The sequence below is a fragment of the Microtus oregoni genome, unplaced genomic scaffold (assembly GCF_018167655.1).
Source record: "Microtus oregoni isolate MIOR12 unplaced genomic scaffold, Mior012 000054F_ref0000373, whole genome shotgun sequence".
In the NCBI taxonomy this organism is placed as follows: domain Eukaryota; kingdom Metazoa; phylum Chordata; class Mammalia; order Rodentia; family Cricetidae; genus Microtus; species Microtus oregoni.
This window is the reverse complement of record NW_024543830.1, coordinates 3398073-3420710: the sequence shown is the minus strand read 5'-3', so window position 1 is coordinate 3420710 and position 22638 is coordinate 3398073. Positions and strand designations below refer to the sequence as shown.

The following is a 22638-nucleotide window of genomic DNA, read 5'->3' as shown; positions in this document are numbered from 1 at the left end:
CTAGAAACACCAAAAGCTGTGAGTGGCCATATGCGTGCCAGGAATCCAAAACCTTTATCCTCTGAATGAGCAACTGGTGCTTTAACAGTGAGTCATCTCTCCAGCCCCAGTTTCTGTTGTTTAATTCAGACCATCTCCTTTTCATGAAGCTACTTTAGGCATGGTGACGCAGATTTGTAATTCTACATTTAAAAGGCTAAGGCAGAAAGACTGAGATTTTGAAATTAGTCTGAGCAATTTACCTTGTTGTTATTGTGGGGTAGCTGTCAGAGAACACTGCTGAAGTCAAATGGCAGCCTTTATTAGCCAGCTAGCAACTATACTTAGCACTGAGCCTTTAGAGGCTGAACTTTTAAGCACAAAAATCATATTCTCCATTGATATACTTCAATTAACAAGAACAATTAGCTAGAAGCAGAACTACAGAAGCCAAAAAGCAAGGTTTGCACATTGTGAGACTTTCCCAGAACTATGGACTTGGATGGCCTAGGTCTTTGCTTTTATTTTGACACACAGTACTGTCTATGAGCTGAGTTTCATGGCCCGAAGAGCATTTCCATCACTGAGTCAGTTGTGCTAAGGTCTGAGGGCCTGCTACATTAATCAAAACCAAACACCAATGAACTGGACAAATGGCTCAGTGATTAAAAGCAGTTGGTGGCTCCTACAGAGGACCCGAGTTCAGTCCCCAGCAACCACACATCTGTAACTCAGTCATCTGTAACTCTGGTTCCAGGAGACCTGGCACTCTCTTCTGAACTCCCTGGCTCCAGGAATGGCTGTAGTGAACATATATCAACCATACATACAGGCAACACACTCATACCCATAATAAAAACAACAAAACAGAGCCCAAGCCCCAAGCATATAGCATATCTTCTGCATCTAACAACGTTCGCTATGTCCCTAGCTCTTTAATGCTGAGCTACAGAGCACTGTCGGGAACAGTCTGGTCTTACTGGTTAGTTCAGTCTCGGTAGACTAGGGTAGTCTTTGCTATCCTAAGGATTCTGCTCCTGCTCAGATTTAACGCTTTCTATTCTCCTTTCAGTTAAGAGTTTCCCTGGTTCTCTCTTTCCCTTAAGTCCATCCTTTTCGCCTGCCTCTGCCTCCTGAGCACTGGGTTGGAGGCCTGCACCGTACCTGCTTTCCTTCAATCCTTTGAACCTGTGATTTAGCCCCTGCTACCTGCGGAGATTCAAGCACACAGTGATCCCATTGTTGTTCAGAAGACTGTGCAGTTTTTATTTTGAGATTCCTTTGGACCTGCAGACTTCTCTGCAGAGCATTGATTGTTTTGTTTTGTTGTCAGCGAGTGTGTCCTTTATGATTTTAGTTTCCCAAGAGTGGTGACCACTTTTGGTCAATGTTCTGTGTGAATTTGAAAATAATGTAAACTTTGGATATAATATAGTTGTAGGTATGAGTTATGATTTAGTCTTGTGAGATAGGTTTTCCAAAATTCTTATATCCACAAAGGAGGTTCCAGTCACCATGGTCACTTACTGAAGATTGTATAAATATTACTATTATTCTCAATGTTAAGTGGGAAATATCCCAATCTGTGTGACCTCAGAGTAAGTCACACAGCAACTGGCTTGTTGCAGTAGTACACACATGGTACACTCGCACACCCAGAGGTTTTAGGAATTACCCTTCCGCATCTACACCATCTTTGGTCTACACATGTGGTTTTGTCAACATCCCCAAAGTGTACATGACTCATGAATCTGAGGGACTCCGATTCATCTCAAATATAATTTTTTTTTATGGTTTTTCGAGACAGGGTTTCTCTGTAGCTTTGGTGCCTGTCCTGGAACTAGCTCTTGTAGACCAGGCTGGTCTCGAACTCCCAGAGATCAGCCTGCCTCTGCCTCCTGAGTGCTGGGATTAAAGGCGTGTGCCACCACCGCCCGGCTCAAATACAATTTTTTTTTCTTGGTTTTCAAAACAGGGTTTCTCTGTGTAACAGTCCTATCTGTTCTGTCCTGGAACTAGCTCTTGAAGACCAGGCTTGGCCTTGAACTCACAGAGATCCGCCTGCCTCTGCCTCGCGAGTCCTGGGATTAAAGATGTGTGCCACCACCACCCAGCCTAATTTTTGTTTTTGAGGTAGGGATGTCACTATGTAGATTTGCTTAGCCTAAAACACCCTACATAGACCAGGCTGGCCTTGAACACATAGAGACCAGCCTGCTTCTGCCCGAGTGCTGGGATTAAAGGTGTGTGTCACCACGTCAGGCAAACGTCATTTCTTCATGCTAGGAAGATTGTTAGTTTCTTAGTTTTGCTGTCTTTACAGTCTATGCAACTTAACTTTCTCCTCAGAACGAACTGAGCCAGGAAGATTGCTTAGTTGGTTGTGACAGCTATGGACCTTTATAAACACATTCCAACCATCACAAATAAGATAAACTTTTAAAGGGAAAATTATCTTTTTTTTTTCTGTAGGCAAATGATTGGAATTCACATTTTACTGTGATGAGCTCTCCTACTAATCTTGTAAAAATCCTATATATTCACTGCATTTCTGTGTTTGAGCACGCAGAGGGCAGAAGGTGATTTTTCTGAAACTCTACTCTCCTTCCATCAATTGCCTTTGTCCCCAGGATCAAACTCGGGGCACTGGGCAAGTACTTTTACATGCAGAGCCCTCCTTGCCAGCCCCAAAATTGTATTCTTAACATTTTTTTTTTTTTTTTGGTTTTTCTTTTCCAGGGAGATAGGGGTAGGGAATGGTTATTTAGAACAATTTCTATCACCTAGTGTTTGGAAACCAGTATGAAAATGTGGCAATCAGGGTTTAGATCCTTAAAATGACTCAGAGAAAATAAAAACTCCAAAAAAGGAATTGACAAGCAAATCCTTCAGATTTTCATAGTGCAGAAACCTCAGAACACAAGGTTAAACTGGGTGGTGGTGGCGCACGCCTTTAATCCCAGCACTTGGGAGGCAGAGACAGGCGGATCTCTGTGAGTTCGAGACCAGCCTGGTCTACAGAGCTAGTTCCGGGACAGGCTCCAAAGGCACAGAGAAACCCTGTCTCGAAAAACCAAAAAAAAGAGACAAGGTTAGTCCTTTGGCTGGCCTAACCCCATTGTTCATGAGTGCATACATTCATCAGCACACCTTTTTCCTGTTTACTAAGTTTGCCTAAGTAGCCTAGCTAGATGAAATGACTTGTAGCAGACAATAGTGGAGATGAGCTGTAGGTGCTTTCTTTTCCCCTGGCTCTCTTTTGTGTGAAAGCAGGGAGTGTTTAATAGGAGTACTCTTAAGTCCCCTCCCCACCGCTGACTTGAAGTACTACACCACGCGTTTTGTTTGTTTTTCCGAGACAGGGTTTCTTTGTGTATCCCTGACTGCCTGGTACTTGCTCCGCATTCAGGCTGGCCTTGGACTAACAAGGGGTCTGCCTGAGGACTGGGATTAAAGGCGTGTGCCACCACTGCCCAATTTACATCATCATTTGAGGAAGTTATTACCAAAAACTTGCCAAAGATTATATAGACAGAGTCTCACTAGGGCTGGCCTACATATGAAGCTGTCCTCTAGAGAGCTGGGATTAAAGGCATGAGCCACTATCAAATTTTAAAGCCCACTTTCCCCTATTAGGCCACATAAGAGATAATTTTAGTTTCTACAGAATCACGTCCTACAAGAGGCCTCGATGCCTTATTGGAAAGATGATTTATTCAGTAAGGAGTTCAAAGCACTATGCTTAGGGAAGCTACTTTAGAGTGCTAAAATATGTACAAGAGAACTTGTTGGGAAAGGAAAGAGCTGGAGGCGCAATGGTGCCTGCACTGCTTCCTACCCCCGACCCACTGATGACGACTTACCTGGTTTCAGCTTTAAGTGGAACCACTTAACCCTAACCCACTAGAAAGGGCTCGATCGTCTCATTTTGACAGGAAGACAATCAGAGAAAAAGAAAACCTTTCTGAAGAGCATCCAGTCCTTGGTGAGGGTTAGGACTAGTCTCATTCTCGCTGTCCACGGTTGGCGCTCACATAAAAGCCTGCTGTGAAAACGGCACCTAGGGCTGATGCCGACGTTAAAAACACGCGTGGAGTCGGGCAGCGAAATGGCGCAGCAGGCAGGACTTGCACCCAATCTTCTCTCGCCCCACTCCCGCCGCCCCTAACCACAAGGGGATGGACGAGACTCCAGCACTTGACTTCTATACATGCATATAACTTAAGTCTAACGGGACATTCAATCTTTAACAACTCACAATAACCTAAACTGGGTAGGAACAGAGTTTCCGAAGATCTTCCTGCTCAGCGGCATTGGAACTGCGTGATGACAGGAACTGTTCCCATATTACGGGCTAAGCAGACCCGATTATTTCCGGATGCCCCAGGGCTGTGAGGGACTACAGCTTTGAAGTGACAGAAACTGGTGAGGTACACTAGAGAGCGGCTCACACTACAGCAGCACTAATAATAGCTAAAAGGGAATACGTTGTGTATCATGTACGTGATGCGACAGGCTGCGCCGCACCCGGCCCACCCAACATTCTTTGAAATGTTGGGTATTGCACCAGAGCCCTGCAGGGAGACAGATTTGCCGCCCCACCTTACCTAAGCAAGAGATCATAAGCCATTAGTGGTTACAGCTCTTTCTTCGAGAGCTGAAGTGGCTCTGAAAAGAGCCTTTGGGGTAAAGTCGATCAATCACGTCTCGGCTGCGCTTCACTTGGAGCTGGTGTACTTGGTGACGGCCTTGGTGCCCTCCGACACGGCGTGTTTAGCCAACTCCCCCGGCAGCAGCAGGCGCACGGCCGTTTGGATCTCCCGGGAAGTGATGGTGGAACGCTTGTTGTAATGCGCCAAGCGGGAAGCCTCGCCAGCGATGCGCTCGAAGATGTCGTTCACGAAGGAGTTCATGATGCCCATGGCTTTGGACGAAATGCCCGTGTCCGGATGCACTTGCTTCAACACCTTGTACACGTAGACAGAGTAGCTCTCCTTACGGCTGCGCTTGCGCTTCTTGCCATCTTTCTTCTGGACTTTTGTGACAGCTTTTTTCGAGCCCTTCTTTGGAGCAGGAGCGGATTTGGCCGGGTCCGGCATTTTCCTCCACGTTCAAAGAAACACCACAAAATGGAAGAGGCGAAGACGGACTGTTGGAGAACGGCTGGTTATGCGCTACTTATAGAGCTTGTATGCAAATGAAGGCTCTTTCAGTACGACGTTTTTATTGGCTACTTTCCACTAGCGTTAGCGTCAAGGAGGCGGAGCCTACGCAAATAGCTTCTGGCTGCGCGTCTTGGCGGTGATTAGAGGAAAGTCTTCCTAACCAATCGCAGCCTTGCATTTCATGCTGGCCGGTAAGAGCTGCAGCTTCCCTTCACCTGTTCTTTATCTGCCTTTCAGTGGCGAGTTCGTAAGCACCAGGTTAGACAAGTTAACCCTTTTGGGCCGTCATGCTTGCTGGTTGAGATTCACTGATTAGCTCAGCTCATGTTTCCCTCCAATTCTTCCTGGATTTGGCCTACCCAAACTCAACAAACGTGGGGGGAACAGTTCTGACTTGGGGTCGCTTGCAGATGCGAGGTAACACATTTGGGAATATGCTTGAAACTTGGGTTCAGGTCTCGCCTGATCCCGAGTGCAAGTTGGCACAGCTGCTCTTATGAGAACGTAGGTGGCTCTGAAAAGAGCCTTTTTACGTCGACTTTCTGGAAACGCAACTCAGGCCCGCTCCCCGCGGATGCGGCGGGCCAGCTGGATGTCCTTGGGCATGATGGTGACGCGCTTGGCGTGGATGGCGCACAGGTTCGTGTCCTCGAACAGACCCACCAGGTAGGCCTCGCTCGCCTCCTGCAGAGCCATGACGGCCGAGCTCTGGAAGCGCAGGTCGGTCTTGAAGTCCTGCGCGATCTCGCGCACCAGGCGCTGGAACGGCAGCTTGCGGATCAGCAGCTCGGTCGACTTCTGGTAGCGCCGGATCTCGCGCAGCGCCACGGTGCCGGGCCTGTAGCGGTGCGGCTTCTTCACGCCGCCCGTGGCCGGCGCGCTCTTGCGGGCAGCCTTGGTGGCCAGCTGCTTGCGCGGGGCCTTGCCGCCGGTGGACTTGCGGGCGGTCTGCTTCGTACGAGCCATGTTTTATGCGACTATTGGCTTGCGGGCGCCTAGCGGCCATATTTATAGACTTATCTTCGTCTTTATTGGACCAGAAAAACAGGAGTTTGTGGATTTGGAGTCTGATTGGGTAGAATTCGATCCTAAGAATCGCAAGATGGTTACACTATCCCTTTTTTCCTGATTCCTTCTTCCTGAATTTACGGACCACGGAGTGTTTTGAAAAGATGGTTCTTTTCAGTTGATGTAACTTTTCTGAAAGCAGTGTATAGTGTTCCGCTCACTGTGAGCTGTAAGAGGTTCCCTCGGAAACAAGCGTGCCCCTTTCCTACACTGCGATTCAGTTTGTTGCAAATCACCAGTTACTGTAATTCTTCTGCCAGAGTTAGCGTTTATTTACCTCTGGCACTGTGTCCCGAGGTTTGGAAGCCTTTATAACCGTAGCTGAAAAATGACAACGCAATATATGGTGAAAGGAACTAAAATCAAACTTACATTTTTATCTACTTCTAAACCCGACGAAAGCTGGCCTACATTAGCCACACACCCACGTTCTGTTTGCCCGCCCCTCCCCCGCCTTCCCTCTCTTGTGTGCACCGTCCTCATCCTTACATTAAAGACCTATTAAGTCCTGCAGGTGAAATGAGTATATTTCAGAGAAGGATAAGATTAGAAAGCGTTAATAACCCCTTTCTAGTAGACAATAGTTACTAAATAATCAAGCCTTTTTCATTCAAGTGACACGATAAAATAACTTTCAAATCAAAGATTTATTTATTGACGACTAAGGTGCTAACATTTTCATCCACAAAGATTAAATGTTTTATTATATTCTTCCCAAGAAGAGTGAAGTTTTTTTTTTAACCTTACAGCTATTTGACATGTTTTGGAAAGTGCATGTTATAATGCTTATATGCAGATGTGCTAACTAATATAAAACTTTAAATAGCATGTCTGATTTTTTTTTTTTATTTCGAATAAGCGCCGGGCGGTGGTGGCACACCCCTTTAATTCCAGCACTCAGAAGTATGGATTAAGTTTTGGGTTTGGGTTCAAGTGCCTCTGGAGTTATAATGGAACACCAACTGGGACAATTTAAGTTTTGATCTGTGGGCTGCTCAGGCTGTATACCTGATTTGCTTTTATTTTGTCTGGTCTGCAACCCAGGACCAAATTAAGAAATCACGGGAATTTGGGTTTCTTTCCTTACTCCATTTTCAGATGGACCAGTGCCTCTGGCATTCTCAAGAACGGAAATCAGTCACAGGTACTGCCTATAGACAACAGCTATATTTCTCTGGAATGTTCTAGAATCTAGTAATGTGTTACAATATTTCAGAGCTATATAAAGTGTTGTTGTTTTATTCCAATAGCTATCCTCATGAGACCTGATAAATGTTAACAGATATTTTAAGGGCTTTTTTTTTTTTTAATTGCAGGGTTTTTTGTTTTTGTTTTTGGTTTTTTTTTGCTTTACTTTGCTTTAATTTTCATAGTTTCTTGGTTGGACCTGAATCTTACAAAGACAGATAGTCAAAACAATTTGTTTTCCTTTAAATATGTTGTTTTCGGGCTGGAGAGATGGCTCAGTGGTTAAGAGCTTTGCCTGCTCTTCCAAAGGTCCTGAGTTCAATTCCCAGCAACCACATGGTGGCTCACAACCATCTGTAATGAGGTCTGGTGCCCTCTTCTGGCCTGCAGGGATACACACAGACAGAACACTGAATACATAATAAATAAAATTTAAAAAAAATATGGTGTTTTCTTTAAAATACATGCCCTGAGCGGAGACATGAGAATTCTCCAGAGATGAGTGATATTCAAATGGGGTGGGCAGAATTCAGGGTCCTTGGAGGGGACAGGGAAAGGAAGAGGGACACATAGAAAACTCAAATGACTTTTTGAGAAAATAAATAGGTCTTAGGAGAATAGATGGAGCCGGGATAGTCCTGAGACAATGTCTCTTAGAAATGACCTAAGGTCTCATCTCTGAAAAGAGAAAAATGGAGTTGCTCATCCCCCCCCCCCTTCCAGGGGGGCGGGGTAATTTTCAGCAAACGGAATAAAATGCTGGCTTCTTTTTCTTTTGCAGATTCTACTTTGAGACAGAGAAGGGATTTCAGGATCTCAACTCTTCAGTTCAAAATGATTCTCATGCCCAAAGTGGGCACATATTCTTCATCCCCTTCAAATCAGAAGAGGGCAGACATTGTCTCTGATCATGCCTAGGGCCCTGGGTACCAAGCTCCGTCAGCCTGGGCATGCGATTGTTTGCAATCTGATCATGTCTTCCTTTCTTACTAGTGTCTAAAGGGTCAAATGCAGGCCTGTCCATTCATAAACATTGATGAGCTTCTGCTGCACTTCGATTTATAAAAAAAGAATAAAAAGAAATCCCTCCCTATAAGGGGCATGGTGTGGAGCCGGTAAAATACAGAGGTGTGGAGTTAACACGTCATCCGGGAAATCAGAAAACAGCAAGTTGTTTCTCTGCCAGGAAGCTCCTGAACCGAAGCTCTGTGACTTCTAGGGTGCTGGTTGGGGCATGTAGGATTGTCCGTGCAGTGACCCACAGAGGGATCCGTCAGTCAAGTACAAGTGTCTAGATTTACGGGGAAAGGGGCTAAGTCCCCCCACACCCTAAGCAACACATTTCACAGGCCTTAGAATTAAAACATTTGAGGTTATTTATTTATTTGCTGAGCTCTGAGCCTAACATGACTCAAAATCTCCGACATCTACCTACAAGCCTGGAACGAGAAAATACGGACAGGGGAAAAAAACCAGGCGCTCACCAGTACATGTAAGACAAGGAATAAAGGGTTTCCCCAAACAAACAAAACCACCCACCACAACTCTGATGCAGAATATTTTCTTATGATTCCTCATGGAGGGCCTTGGGAACGACGAACACGCCAACAATCCAGACTCCAGCTCATTCGCTACGGCGTCACTCTGTGAAGCAGACACATGCTTGCAAAAGTGAATTTAGCCAGCTGCAGGGGGGCTCAGTCTGGAACCATTCCCCGCGGGAATCACGCGCAGACCTCAAGGGACTGGTGCAAACGAACGTTGCGACTCTCCCAGACTTCGGTAGCCAGCAGGTCTTGGGGGAGAGGTGCGTGCGGACCCACTGATCGTGGCGAGAAAGCCCTGCAGCATCCTCAGACGGATTTTCCTAGGACCTAGTTTCCGCGTGAGCTGAGAACCGTCTATATCAACAAAACAGTGACTATTCAGAACCACCCCTTCCATATTCCTGGCTCCGCAGCTTCCGGTTATGATACCCACACTACTGGAACTTCTTTTGCAGTGGTTTTATCTAAATGCAGCTCTGGGTCCTTCGATGCAGTTCTCTCCCCTTCGCATCTCTGAATTCCGTTTTTCTCCAATCTTTTATTCTTTTAGCGCCCGTGTGGTCCAGAAGTCCACAAACTAGAAGAAACAGAGCCGTAAAAGACTGCGGTATCTCTAAATTTTATTTGGGATTCTGAATTATCCCAGGGACTACGGCATTACAGTTTAGGGAAAATTAAAAAGAAAGGCAAGGCACTATGAGGGACCGGTAGAGGGCAGAGAAGAGAGAAGAAAAAACAGGAAAATGACGCAATAGCCAGAGCCGGGACTATTTAGAAAGGTTCCCGCCCGCGCGCTTTCGGTTTTCAATCTGGTCCGATCTTCTCATATATTAGAGGGACGCCACTTCCACTGCTTCACAAGCTAGTATCTTGAGACTGCAGTCGCCATGTCTGGTAGAGGAAAGGGTGGAAAGGGTCTAGGCAAGGGTGGTGCCAAGCGCCATCGCAAGGTTCTTCGCGACAACATCCAGGGCATCACCAAGCCCGCCATCCGCCGCCTGGCCCGACGCGGTGGTGTCAAGCGCATCTCCGGCCTCATCTACGAGGAGACTCGCGGTGTGCTGAAGGTGTTCCTGGAGAACGTGATCCGGGACGCCGTCACCTACACTGAGCACGCTAAGCGCAAGACCGTCACCGCCATGGATGTGGTCTACGCGCTCAAGCGCCAGGGCCGCACCCTGTATGGCTTTGGGGGCTGAACTGCACCGCCACTGCCTCGTCACCTATCCCTAACGGCCCTTTTTAGGGCCAACCACAGCCTCATCGGGAGAGCTGACACACTTGACTATTGTAACCAAATTACGTTCGTAGCTCTAGACTCGGTAGGGGAAAAGACTCGTCAAAATGGAGTCACTGGGTTTGGAGTCGGGCTTTAATGTTAAAGTTTGATTTCCCTTAGCGGTTAACATCCAGGGCAGGGCCTGCATACAGGCAGCTGTTTAGTCTGCAGCGACAGGATGAGGTGGCTGCAGGTAAGAGGTTAAGGATTTTTAGAAGTCTCACCAGAACTGCCTTAGAAAAGGCCCCTCAGTTTAGGTAATGATAGAAAATAGTGGATTTTCAGTAGAGTTAGCAGCTTTGCAAGTATACTAACTGTGAGGACTATAGTCTCGATGGTTAAGCAAGGTCCACTTGTCCACTTTTTCTTGTAAAGCCGTTATGGCAGGAACTTCTAAGGAGCTGATGCAGAGGCAATTTCTGGTTTTTGTTTTGTATTTTCTTTTGCTTTGTTTTTAGACACAGGGTTTCTGTGTAGCCTTGGCACTTCCGGAAATCTTCCTGTAGACCAGGCTGGCCTTGAATTCACAGATCCATCTGTCTGCTTCCTGAGTTCTGATATAAAGGTGTGCACCACCACCGGCTTTGTACACAGGTTTGAGGAAAACCTGCACGGGACCTTGCCACAAAGAAAGCCATGGACAAGAGACCAAGGCGAACTATGAACTATAATATAACCTAGTGGCAGCCGCTCAGGTGTGTGGTATGTTGAGACCTGTTTAGGAAGATCTGTCAGAACATGTCCACCACCCATCAGTACAGAGGGAGCAGTTTAATTTTGATAAGGCAAAAACAAATTCTCAGTACGGCCAAGAATGCAGAAAGCTATTCTCTATGCTTCTATTATGCCTGCGCCATGAGCCCCCCAGAGACCACCAGGACTCCGAGTTCACTTAATACAGTGGTATATTATTTGTAGTTTAATAAACCTTGCCTGAAGACCAGAGGCAAAGCTAAAGCCACTAGAGATCAGGTATTGGTGACACACACCTTTAGTCCCAGGATTTGGGAGACAGAATCAGACAGATCTCTGTAAATTCAAGGCCCCCATGGGCTATACAAGGTCAACACAGAAACAAGCTCAGGTGGTGGTGGCTCACCTTTAACCCAGGCCTTGGGAGTCGTGTGCCCTTCATCCCAGCACTAGAGGGAATATAAAATGAGGGGAGAGACTTAGTTTGCAGTAGCCCAACCTTGGTAGAGGCAAGATTTCTGTAGTGACTTGGCTGCTTTGCTTTTCTGGTTTTCAGGTTGAATCCCAATTTCTATCTCTGGGTTATTATTATTCGTGCTACAACATGCAAACAGCAAAAATCCTTTACTACAGGCTCAAGCTCAGGCTCTCTGCTCCGCTCCAGCACAGCTAGACCAGGGGAGGCCTTGAGCTCAGCTATGGCAGGCACAGCGCTTTTAAGGAGGAAGGGATGGAGTTGGGGGGGGGGGGGACTCCTGGTTGGGCAGGAGTGAGGTAACGGAAGTCTTGTCAAACAGGGATTGGTACTGGCGTTGCTGCAAGGAAACTGGCAGCTTATGTAGAAGTTAGGTAACCTATCCTTAATTGTCTCAGTTCTGATTGGTCTCCAGCGGGGTACAGTCTGTGGCTTTTCCTGGTTATGGTAGTGTTGAGGTCTAGTTCCAGGATTGGATTGTTAGTTTGCAGAATGCCAAGGCTGTGCTAATGTTGGGCCTCTCCACTTCTCTTTCCCTACAGTCCAGATTTGGGTTGAGCATGTTATAGGCTGTTTTATTTTTATTTTAATTGTGCATTGATCTTTTACTTTGGAATATTATACAATCTCCATATTCAGTTACATGATCCTACATAAGGACTGAACTTCCAATTCGAGAAACTGGATTTCAGTGTATACTACCTCAGGAGTGCTGTAAGGATCATCTTAGCCATGTGTTTGTAATGGTCACTTTAAAGAAAATACATTTTAGGTAACTAATGTGTGTGCCCTACAGACACACACACACACACACACACACACACACGAACAGTTCAAGGCGGCCCATATTGAGTAGAATGAGGAATGTAGATGATTTTCAGAAACTCAAAACTACAGAAATTACTATGTTTGGAGAAACTGGGGAAGCTTGGTGGTAGGGATAGTGTCTATGTCAGTCTTTGGCAAATCCAGAATGCCTTCCTTCATGATAGAAATTCCCTGAGGGCTGGGGGCGGGGGCGGGGGCGGGGATAGCAAGGACAGCTTGTGTGACCATTTGCGCTGAGGAAGAAATGGACTCTCCTTCTAAGCCTCGCCCTCGATTTACAGTTCTAGTTCAGATAATGAATGCTGTGACTCCGCCTGTTGGGGCCCTCCAGATGAAAACATCTGCTTCTCACTGAAGCGCTCTGAATCACTGAGTTACAAAGGTTTAAAGAGAACTAACTCAGCCACTAAAGGAAGCAGGAAACCTTTCTCTGGTGAAGTCGGTGGTTCTGAAAGTGGGAATTCCAGTTCTCAGTGTGGATCACCTGAGCCTCGCTGCAGACCAACTGAACTGGGAACTCTGGGTGTTTGGCCCAGCAATTTGTGGCACAATGCCAAGCTCTCCAGGTGGTTCTAACCCACACTTAACAACCACGGACCCAGGTGACAGATGTTTTGGTTGTTATGGTGATGGTGCTGGACACCACAGGCCAGGCATTCCGGCCAGTTCTCTATCACTGAATTAGAACCCCACCTCCAGATTTCCTTTAGAGGAAATACGTGGCACCCTGCTTGCCATAATATTAGATTTTGGTTTATTTGATGGAAAAGAAAGCAGACCCGAATCCTAATGTTAAGTAAAAGATACAGGTGGAAAAAGACCCAATTGCTTTAACCCTCAAGCAACCATCGAGGCCATAGAAATGAAAAGGGTACAGGCTTCTTTTATTAAGTATTACTGCTTTGTGCTTTTAATAGTGCAGTATTGAATTTTATAATCAATGAGTAAGACCTTTTTTATTCCCCAAATTTTCCAAGATCCAGCCTTTACACCATAGTTTATCTTTTGCCTTTTGAGAGAGGGTCTCCCTAGTAACCCCAGCTGTCTGGGAACTCTGTCAGCCAGGCTGGCCTGGACTGTGCCACTGACTCTGGAGTCACCTTTCACTGTTTTCCTTTTACCCCTTCCTTTGAAAGCCTCCACTTCATTGTAGCTGTTAATCTAGATGTTATTTATTTCTCTCTAGTTGAGCCAAAAGACCCGCGCTGACATCCAGACAGACTGTGACTAACCATGCTCATTTGTATGAATATACGGAGAATTGCTAGGAATAGTCAGAAAAATTTAACAACACTTTGTAAGTATTGGTATTTTTCTTCCTTGACTTTTTCTGAATTTTTTTTTAATTTCTTACAATACGCATGAATGGATTTCTTCACAAAATGATAAATTATTTGCTGCCTGAGGACAGCAGCCATGGAAAATGGCCCCAGCCCCCAGCATTGATGTGAGCTCACCTGCAGCCCCTGTTCCAGGCCCTGAAGCTATCAAAGGTCATAGATTCATCAGCTTTGTTTAGTTTTTACCTTAACATCACTGTGCTGGCTAGTTTTAACTTAATACACGCTTTAGTCATCTGAGAGGAAGGAACCTCAATAGAGAAAATGCCTCCATAAGATTGTGCTGTAGGCAACCCTGTAGGGCTTTTCCTTAATTAGTGATTGAGGGGGAGGGCACAGCCCATTGTGGGCGGGATCTCCCCCAGGCTGGTAGTCTTGGCTTCTGTAAGAAATAAGATTGAGCCAGGCAGAAGTGGCACACGCCTTTAGTTCCCAGCACTTGGGAGGCAGAGGCAGGCAGATCTACAAAGTGAATTCTAGGGCAGTTAGGGTTGTAACACAGAAAAACCTATCTTCAAAAATAAATAAAAATAAATGAAAAAAAGAAGTGAGTAACCCAGAAAGCAGCACTCTTCCATGGCCTCTGCATCCGCTCCTGTCTCTAGGTCCCTGCCCTGTTGAGTTTCTACCTTCCTTGCTTTCAGTGATTAACTGTTACAAGGAAGTAATATGTACAACAAACCCTCTCCTCCCCAAGATACTTTTGATCATGGTGTTTCATCACAGCAATAGGAACCCTAACTAACCCAAGCCACTTTCCTCCCTTCCCCTCATGCTCTGAGCTTCTACATGCTTCAGAGTGAAGAGGTTCTGTGGCTGTTTCCCCCTCCCCCCCACAATCCACTGTGAACTGAAGACTGAGATTGGGCCTCCTGCCTCAGGAGTTCCTTCTGGTTCTGTTCACAACCTCTTTCACTTATAAGTCTTTTTGCTGTTATTGTTTTTGTTTTCCAGACAGGGTATCTCTGTCTGGCTGTCCTGAAACTAGCTCTGTAGATCAGTCTGACCTCAAATTCACAGAGATCCTCCTGCCTCTACCTCCCAAGTGCTGGGATTAAAGGTGTGAAAGACCCCCACTCACTAAGCAGCAGTAATGCCATTTTGCAAGGCTTAAACTTTGGAGCAACGCAAGTAATTAGAGCAGGGAAGTTCGACTTGAAAACAAGGGCGGAGAAGCCAGGCGAGATATCTGCGGTCAGCCGGTCAGCCACCTGGCCCCAAGCGATAAGGAACCCGCAGCTGGCCTGCTCTAATGAGAACCTCCCGTTTGCATAGTCAGCACATGTGCCCAACTTAGAATGTCAGTAATTCACAGAAGAAGACAACTCCCCCTATGAAAGATCCCAGCTTATCTGCTGTAACGTCATTTCACAAAGCTTTTGACGAACGACTGTAAGTGCAGAGTAAGGTCAGGGTCCCTGGCTGCAAAACAGGATCTTTATATCCATAGATTAGGACAGGACATCAATTAACAGGATATCTGTTCCCATACATCTGTGCTGGGAGAGGAAAAACCACCTGTGCCCCTTGCCCCATTCCAACTGACCACTAACGATGCATTTGCTTCTGTAATCTGCTTCTGCTGCCCTCTTTCCTATAAAAAGACCTTCCCCCAGTCTGCAGGCGCGCTTGTCTTCCGAAAGACTAAGTCGCCCCAGGTACCTGTGTACTTAAGTACTTAATAAAGCCTCTTGCTATTTGCATCCGAAGAGTGACTCGCTGCTCCTTGGGAGGGTCTCCTCAGCCTGAAAGACTGCCCACCACTGGGGTCTTTCAGGTGTGTGCCACCACCCGGTTTATACTTTAAAATTATATAAAAAGAATTTTTAAAATTAAAACATTGTTTTTAATGTTGATCTCATTCCACCAATTTTCTGCTCCCCTCCGTAAGGTGGACCAGCTTGCCAATGTGGTCCAGCTTGTCTTGAATTTGTAATTCTCCTGCTTTGGCTTCCAGAGAACTGGGATTACAACTACATTCAGCCCGGAACTGTTGTTGTTTGTTTTTATACAGGAAAATCAGGGCAGGATTCAAATCGGACAGGTATCTGGAGGCAGGAACTTAAGCAGAAGCCATGAAAACTTACTGGCTGTGTAAGAGTTTAAGACAATTCTGAAGCCATTTCTGGCAATTCTGAATCCTCTCGGCCTCCGTGCCATAGTGCTTCCTCTCCTCCCCTGGGAACCAAGGACCTAACAGCTACCCATGCACGTACTCAGTTCCTGAACAATTACCCATATACGTATGTTTTGATTCAGTCCCCTGGGAAACGGGGTCAAAATGACCTCTTACCTCATCTGATCCGGCAACAGCTCTTCAGCCAATTATTGGTAATAGCCCTTTCAAATAAGTCAATCACAATCCCCCCTGCTTCTGTGGCCTTCTCCTTTAAAAGTAGCCTGTGCCAGCTATTCGAGGTCTCTCAGCTTCCCGAATGCTGAGGGACCCTGTCATGACAGAATTAATAAAATCCTCATGCTTTTGCATCGGCTGTGGTGTGTGAGGTGGTCTCTGGGGGCGACTCCTCCTCGGTGTTTGGACGCTAGAGTCCGCCAGGCGGTGGTGGCGCATGCCTTTAATCCCAGCACTCGGGAGGCAGAGGCAGGCGGATCTCTGTGAGTTCGAGACCAGCCTGGTCTACAAGAGCTAGTTCCAGGACAGGCTCCAAAACCACAGAGAAACCCTGTCTTGAAAAAAACAAAACAAAACAAAACAAACAAAAAAAGACGCTAGAGTCCAACAGCTGCCTTCCCAAAGATTTTTCAGCCTGCATTCTTATAACCCGGACCACCTGCCCAGGGATGGCATTACCTACTACTGATTGGGTCCTCCAGATAATCAAGAAAACACACTACAGACTTGCCTACAGGCCAATACAATGGAAGCATTTTCTTAAGACTCCTTCTTCCCAGATAGCCCTAGCTTGTGTCAAGTTGGCACAAAACCTAGACAGCACAGGAGACAATTAGGTCATGAGAGCAGAGCCGTCACCAATGGGATTAGCCAGTGAACTGTTCCCCCTCCCACCATGTCCAGGATGCATTTAAAGGACCACTTCTGAGAAAGGCCCTCCCCAGACCTAAGTCTGCCAGCACCTGGGCCTCCCAGTTTACAGAACAGCCCAGATGGAAGACAGGATGAAGATTTCATGTGTCCTTTTTATTGGTGAGGATTACCCACACTATCTCTAGCATCTCAGCACCTTTATTGTGTCTTCTGATAAACTTGCATGAGAGTTTCTTTAGGGTAACCATCCAGGAATAGAATTTCTGGATCCTTAAACTATGTAAACTTGTATTGAGTAGTGGCAGCCAGGTGATGGCACATGCCTTTAATCCCAGCACCAGGCAGGCAGAGGCAGGTGGATATCTGTGAGTTTAAGGCCAGCCTGGTCTACAAGAGCTAGTTACAGGACAGGTTCCAAAGCTACAGAGAAACCCTGTCTCAAAACAAAAACACAAAACAAAACAAGAAGTAGTGGCTACCTTGCATGATGGCTGCCTTAGCCCCACATGCTACCAGGACAGCATCAAGCACCTAGCCACTTGGGGGACCTGTGGAGTGGTCTCATGGCCCACTGCCCACTGCTGCCACTTGGGGACCTGCAGCATTTTTACTTAAACCATAACAAATAAGTAAGACTAAGTCTCCGTGTGTGATTTACTTGGGAGTTAGGTGGTGCCCCCCACCCCCTTAAAAAAGCCAAAAGAGTCAAAGAGTAAAAACAACAACAAATCAGGGCAAAGGAAAAGCAAAACACAAGCCCCTGGCTCCTGGGCTGCAGGGGCACACTTTCTGTCTCAGCAGAAATGAAACCGTCTTTTCCTCTCGAAGCCCTGGGAAACCAAATGAGCTTAGGGAAAGCCAGCTGCAGAGCACTCAGGACCACAGACGTGTCTAGAGCACAAACTGCTCGTATACTTCAAATTATCCACAAACTGTTTTGGTATCTTTTTTTTTCATGACAGTCATAATCAAGATTTACAATGATACTTATGGCTGGTGGTTAGTCTTTATTGTCAAGCTGAATGGAATTCAAACAAGCTAGGAGACACCATGATTCCTCAGGGAGATTCCTAACTGAGGAGGAAGCCCACTTCCAAATGTCAGCAGTATGTCCAGTGGCCCGGGGTCCCAGGCTAGACCAGTGAGCAGAGCATGGGCAGCTAACTGCTGCTTGACCATTGCTGCAGTGTGGTCAATGGCCACCACCCTCACTGCCAGCCCTTCACCACACCCCTTCTGGGCACTGTTTGATTTTGGTTTTTGAGAAATAGTTCTGTGTAGCCCTGGCTGTCCTTGAATTCACTATGTAAATCAGATTGGCCTCAAACTCAGGGGTCCCCCTGCCTTAGCCTCCAGAGTGCTTTGTATGTCACAACTGACTTCCCTGTGCCCTCTTAACCAAAATAACTCCACCTTCTCTTGAATTGCTTCTGTTGGGCATTTCTCAGGTCAACAAGAAAAGTTAGTAATACAATTCTGATGTCATTAATGTTAACGATGCCATTAGTGCCATTACTGGAATCAAGGATTCAGGGAAACCGCCACACTGAATCACTCCATGGGTAGAGAGGTTTATTCGGGATCAAACTATAAGACTATCTCTTGCCGGGTGGACAGAGAGGAGAGCAAAATGGTGGAAAAGCAGACTTTATGATTGTTAGCAGGGTTGGGGTCTCTCAGCCTTTACAAACTGTTGGGTGATGTTTTGTTTTCGCTCTGACGGATCAGGCTTGCCTGGAGATGGGAGGGTGGAGCCAGCCACTAGTTAACCTTGGAGGCCAGGCAGTGGTGACTCAGACCTTTAATCCCAGCACTGGGAATGGAGAGAGGAAGTGATAAGGCAGGGCAGAGACAGGCTCTTGCCCCTTCTGGACGCAGGAAAGAATCAAATTAATTAGATTAAAGCTTCAACAAGCTGTTTGGATTAGTTGGGAACTAGATGCCTTTGCCTGAGGTAGTTGACCTTTGGAATGGATTAAGGGAGGTTCCTGGCCTACAAACCTGCTTTTGTGTCTGTTTACCCAGTAACAATCCTCTGTTTACCCAGGCCAAAGTCCTTCTGTTTAGGCTATTGTCACTGACACTGCCATTCTGGGGGCCATGTTGGATGTAACAATTACCACATGAGAGCCTTTGTTTTAAGCATTTTTGTGCAAACTAAATTATCTTTTTTTTTTTTTTTTTTTTTTTTTTTGGATTTTTCGAGACAGGGTTTCTCCGTAGCTTTTTGGTTCTTGTCCTGGAACTAGCTCTTGTAGACCAGGCTGGCCTCGAACTCCCAGCCTGCCTCTGCCTCCCGAGTGCTGGGATTAAAGGCTTGCACCACCACTGCCCAGCTAAACTAAATTATCTTCATTCTTAACAGAAAGCAATGTGGATACAAGTCTATTCGGGACAAAGAAATGAAGACCCACATCTTTTCTTGTGGTCCTTCTCTAGTAAAGAGTCTGGAGTTGAAGGGCTGGAGAGATGGCTCACCGTGGGTTTAGAGCACTGGCTGCTCTTCCGTGGTGCTCAGATCAATTCCCTCACAGCCATCTGGAATGCGATCTTGTGCCCTCTTCTGGCCTGCAGGCATTTGTGCAAGCAGAACACTGTGTACATAATAATTAAAAAAAAAAAAAAAAAGGGTCTGGAGTTTGGTCCTACCTTCCCATGGGCCTTAAGTCCCAAGTCATAGCAACAGGATTTTGGGTTTTTTTGTGTGTGGGGGATATGGTGTTTTGCCTGCATGTGTGTCTGTGTGACGGTGTTGGATCCCCTGGACCAGGAGTTACAGACAGTTGTGAGCTGCCATTTGAGTGCTGGAAGTTGAACCCGGGTCCTCTGGAAGAGCAGACAGTGATCTGAACCACCGAGCCATCTCTTCAGTCTGTAACAAGGCTCCTAAAGCTTGTGTCCCACTCCATCTCCTGTCCATCTTCCTTCCTCCCTGCCAGTCATTGCTGGTACTTTTGGGAGGTCCCATCCTGAGCTCCACCCACATCCCAAAGAAATTTCAGTAGGACTCCATCCTTAAGAGGCCTTACCTTTGGTCATCAGCCTTCAGAGAGTGCTCATGGGGGTGAGCTAGTAGAGTTACAGCTGTCAGGATTCTCAATTATTCTATCTGAAACAAGCTAATGACGTCACTTTGGGGGACTTCTCAGACATTGCTTATGAGAAGTTTTCTGCTTCCTTGATTTGGGACCTGCTTCAAGGATCTTAAAAGATCTTCCCAGAATTCCAGTCCAGAGTTAATTGCTCTTAACTCCAAAAAACCTGGCCCCTTGAGCCCGCCCAATGCAAAGATGGATCAGGCAAATCAAGTCCATCAGTAACCTTTTCCTGTGGTGTCCCAGACACTGCCTAGGAGTTATTCAGTGAGGAATATTGCTGGTCCCAGGCTGAGGGCAGAGAAAGAGAGGAGATATTAGAAAGTGGAGGAAAGGACGCCCCAAAGAGAAACCAAAGAGGGAAAAGGAAGAGAAGACGTGTGGGGACGGATCTTGAAGATGAGCTTGCCAAAGGAGGGCGTCTTGGACAGAAGAAGCAGCATGAAGATACTATACTTCAAGATGAGCTTGCCAAAGGAGGGCGTCTTGGACAGAAGAAGCAGCATGAAGATACTATACTTGCAGGAGCTATATGAGGCCGGCCGGAGAATAAGCCTAGGAAGCAACAGAAAACCCTAGGAAATAGATGTGTATCAAATTTTTATTGGGATTAAAAAATAGCTCCTGTAGCCAGGTGGTGGTGGCGGCCCACTGTTAATCCCAGTAGTCCTAGCAGAGGCAAGGGACCTCTATTAGTTCAAGGCCAGCCTGGTCTACCGAGCAAGTTCCAGGACAGCCAAGGCTACAAAGAGAAACTGTTTCTAAAATCAAAACAAAATAGTTACTGCAGGGTAGGGTGGGGTAGGGCTGGAGAGATGGGTCAGTGGTTAAGAGCTGGTTGCTCTTCTAGAGGAACTGAGTTCAATTCCCAGCAACCACATGGTGGCTCACAACCACCTGTAGTGAGATCAGATGCCCTCTTCTCACCTGTAGGAATGCATGCAGACAGAACACCTGTATACATAATAAATCTTTAAAAAAGTTAAAGTTATGTGGCTGAAAAAATGTTTCAGCAGTTAAGAGTACAGGCTGCTCTTGCAGAGGGCCCTGGTTCAATTCCCAGAACCCACATGGTGTCTATAATGCCAGTTTCAAGGGATCCATCAGCCTCTTTTGAACTCCTCAGGCATCAGGAAGGCTCACGGTACATGTGCACGGTACATGTACTCCTGTACCGTGTACATGAGTGTGGACAAAACACTCATAAAATAAATCTAAATTTAAAAATGTAGATGAGCTCCTCCTGCTAATTTAGCGACCGGCAGAGAGGATGTCCTGAACGTGTAAGCTGCTTGGGCCAGGGCTGCTGAGGGGTCAGTTAAGGCAAAGGTCCCAGACAGATGAATAGTGATGAGGACAAGGAACTTCTAACAGATGACAGGGAGAAAGGAAGGCTATCTAGCAGTAGTGTAGGCACCTGAGAAGGAACAAACAGGGTTGAGGGGCAATATGGTATGATCTGGAAACATGAAAGGACTTAGAAATTCTGGTGTGTGCGGCTCACAAGGTGGAGCATGGAGGAGAAGGAACACTAATGGAGGAAGGCAGAGTTCTTTGTAGTGGTCAGCCTTCTACAGTTTCCCTCTACACTCAACCCTGTATCTCATCATCCTAATAATTAAACCTGAAACAAATGTCCACCTGAAAGTAGATAATGGTTTGGGCTTAAAGAAAAATTTTAGTAAAATTATGCTATGATAGATATGATCTTCAAAGCAAATTTTCAAGACTGTAAAAGCATTATTTGTTCTAAGCACATGCGACTGGGTTACTTCAACAGGTGTTTTGGGAAACTACCTGCAAAGAACCCTTAAAGGGCCACAAGTGCAACACCTAAAATAATTAAACAGCACCCATAGATGCTCCGCGACCACCCCGAAGCCGATCTCTCCCCATGACCGTAGTAGACAAGGACAGAGAGGCGAACAGCTCCTTCGGGCGCACGTGGTGGCTCTGAAAAGAGCCTTTGGTGGGATGGAACCGACGCGTGGCGCTCAGGCCCGCTCCCCGCGGATGCGGCGGGCCAGCTGGATGTCCTTGGGCATGATGGTGACGCGCTTGGCGTGGATGGCGCACAGGTTCGTGTCCTCGAACAGACCCACCAGGTAGGCCTCGCTCGCCTCCTGCAGCGCCATGACGGCCGAGCTCTGGAAGCGCAGGTCGGTCTTGAAGTCCTGCGCGATCTCGCGCACCAGGCGCTGGAACGGCAGCTTGCGGATCAGCAGCTCGGTCGACTTCTGGTAGCGCCGGATCTCGCGCAGCGCCACGGTGCCGGGCCGGTAGCGGTGCGGCTTCTTCACGCCGCCCGTGGCCGGCGCGCTCTTGCGGGCAGCCTTGGTGGCCAGCTGCTTGCGCGGGGCCTTGCCGCCGGTGGACTTGCGGGCGGTCTGCTTCGTGCGGGCCATGACGGGGATGGGACACACCGAGACGAGAAGCGCGGAGACCTGAGCGGGAACGAGCCGGCCGACTTTATAGGCGCAGTCTTCCCCGCGGCGGGGCGGAGACAGCGACTTGAAAGTCCCGCGCTGCCGGGCCATTGGCCGTGGCGTCACCGGCCCCGGGCCGGCCCATTGGCTGGGGCTGCCCCGCCCCTGGTCGCCCTGCTGCCTTGTCCAGCCTGCGGCCAGCTGACTGGACAACGCGACAGGGGGACACCTCTGTTGGCTGCAAATCCCAACTCTGGACGTCTCTTCCAGAGAGGCGCGCGAGCTCACCCGCCCGCCCGTCGTCCAAAGTCCCAGAGCTAATAATGTTCAGTGTCGCCCAGTGATCGCCCCGTCGCGATCCCGAGAGCTGGCCGCGCCCCGTCGTCCCGATACACGTCCCTCTTGTAGACTTTGCCGGGGGATCGGGCGAGAGCGGGGCTAGTTGTGCTTTGCATCTGCCCTGGGCTCGACGTCGGGGTTAAGTCCCAAGCCCGGGGGAGGGGCAGGAAACGTTCAGGAGACTGGGGCGGGAAGCAGCGCGCGGGACA

The 22638-nt window shown here is 47.3% G+C and overlaps 2 protein-coding genes and 1 pseudogene across 2 annotated transcripts; 1 reads left to right on the top strand and 2 right to left on the bottom strand.

Moving 5' to 3' along the window:
* Positions 1 to 4639: 4639 nt before the first annotated feature.
* Positions 4640 to 5113, bottom strand: LOC121437908 (histone H2B type 2-F). The gene has a single exon (XM_041638026.1). It carries the CDS (start codon positions 5076 to 5078, stop codon positions 4698 to 4700), a length of 381 nt encoding a protein of 126 aa, XP_041493960.1. The 5' UTR covers positions 5079 to 5113; the 3' UTR covers positions 4640 to 4697.
* Positions 5114 to 5449: 336 nt separating this feature from the next.
* Positions 5450 to 22512, bottom strand: LOC121437793 (annotated as a pseudogene).
* LOC121437944 (histone H4) lies at positions 9835 to 10164 on the top strand. Its single transcript, XM_041638081.1, has one exon. It carries the CDS (start codon positions 9835 to 9837, stop codon positions 10144 to 10146), a length of 312 nt encoding a protein of 103 aa, XP_041494015.1. The 3' UTR covers positions 10147 to 10164.
* Positions 22513 to 22638: the final 126 nt, after the last annotated feature.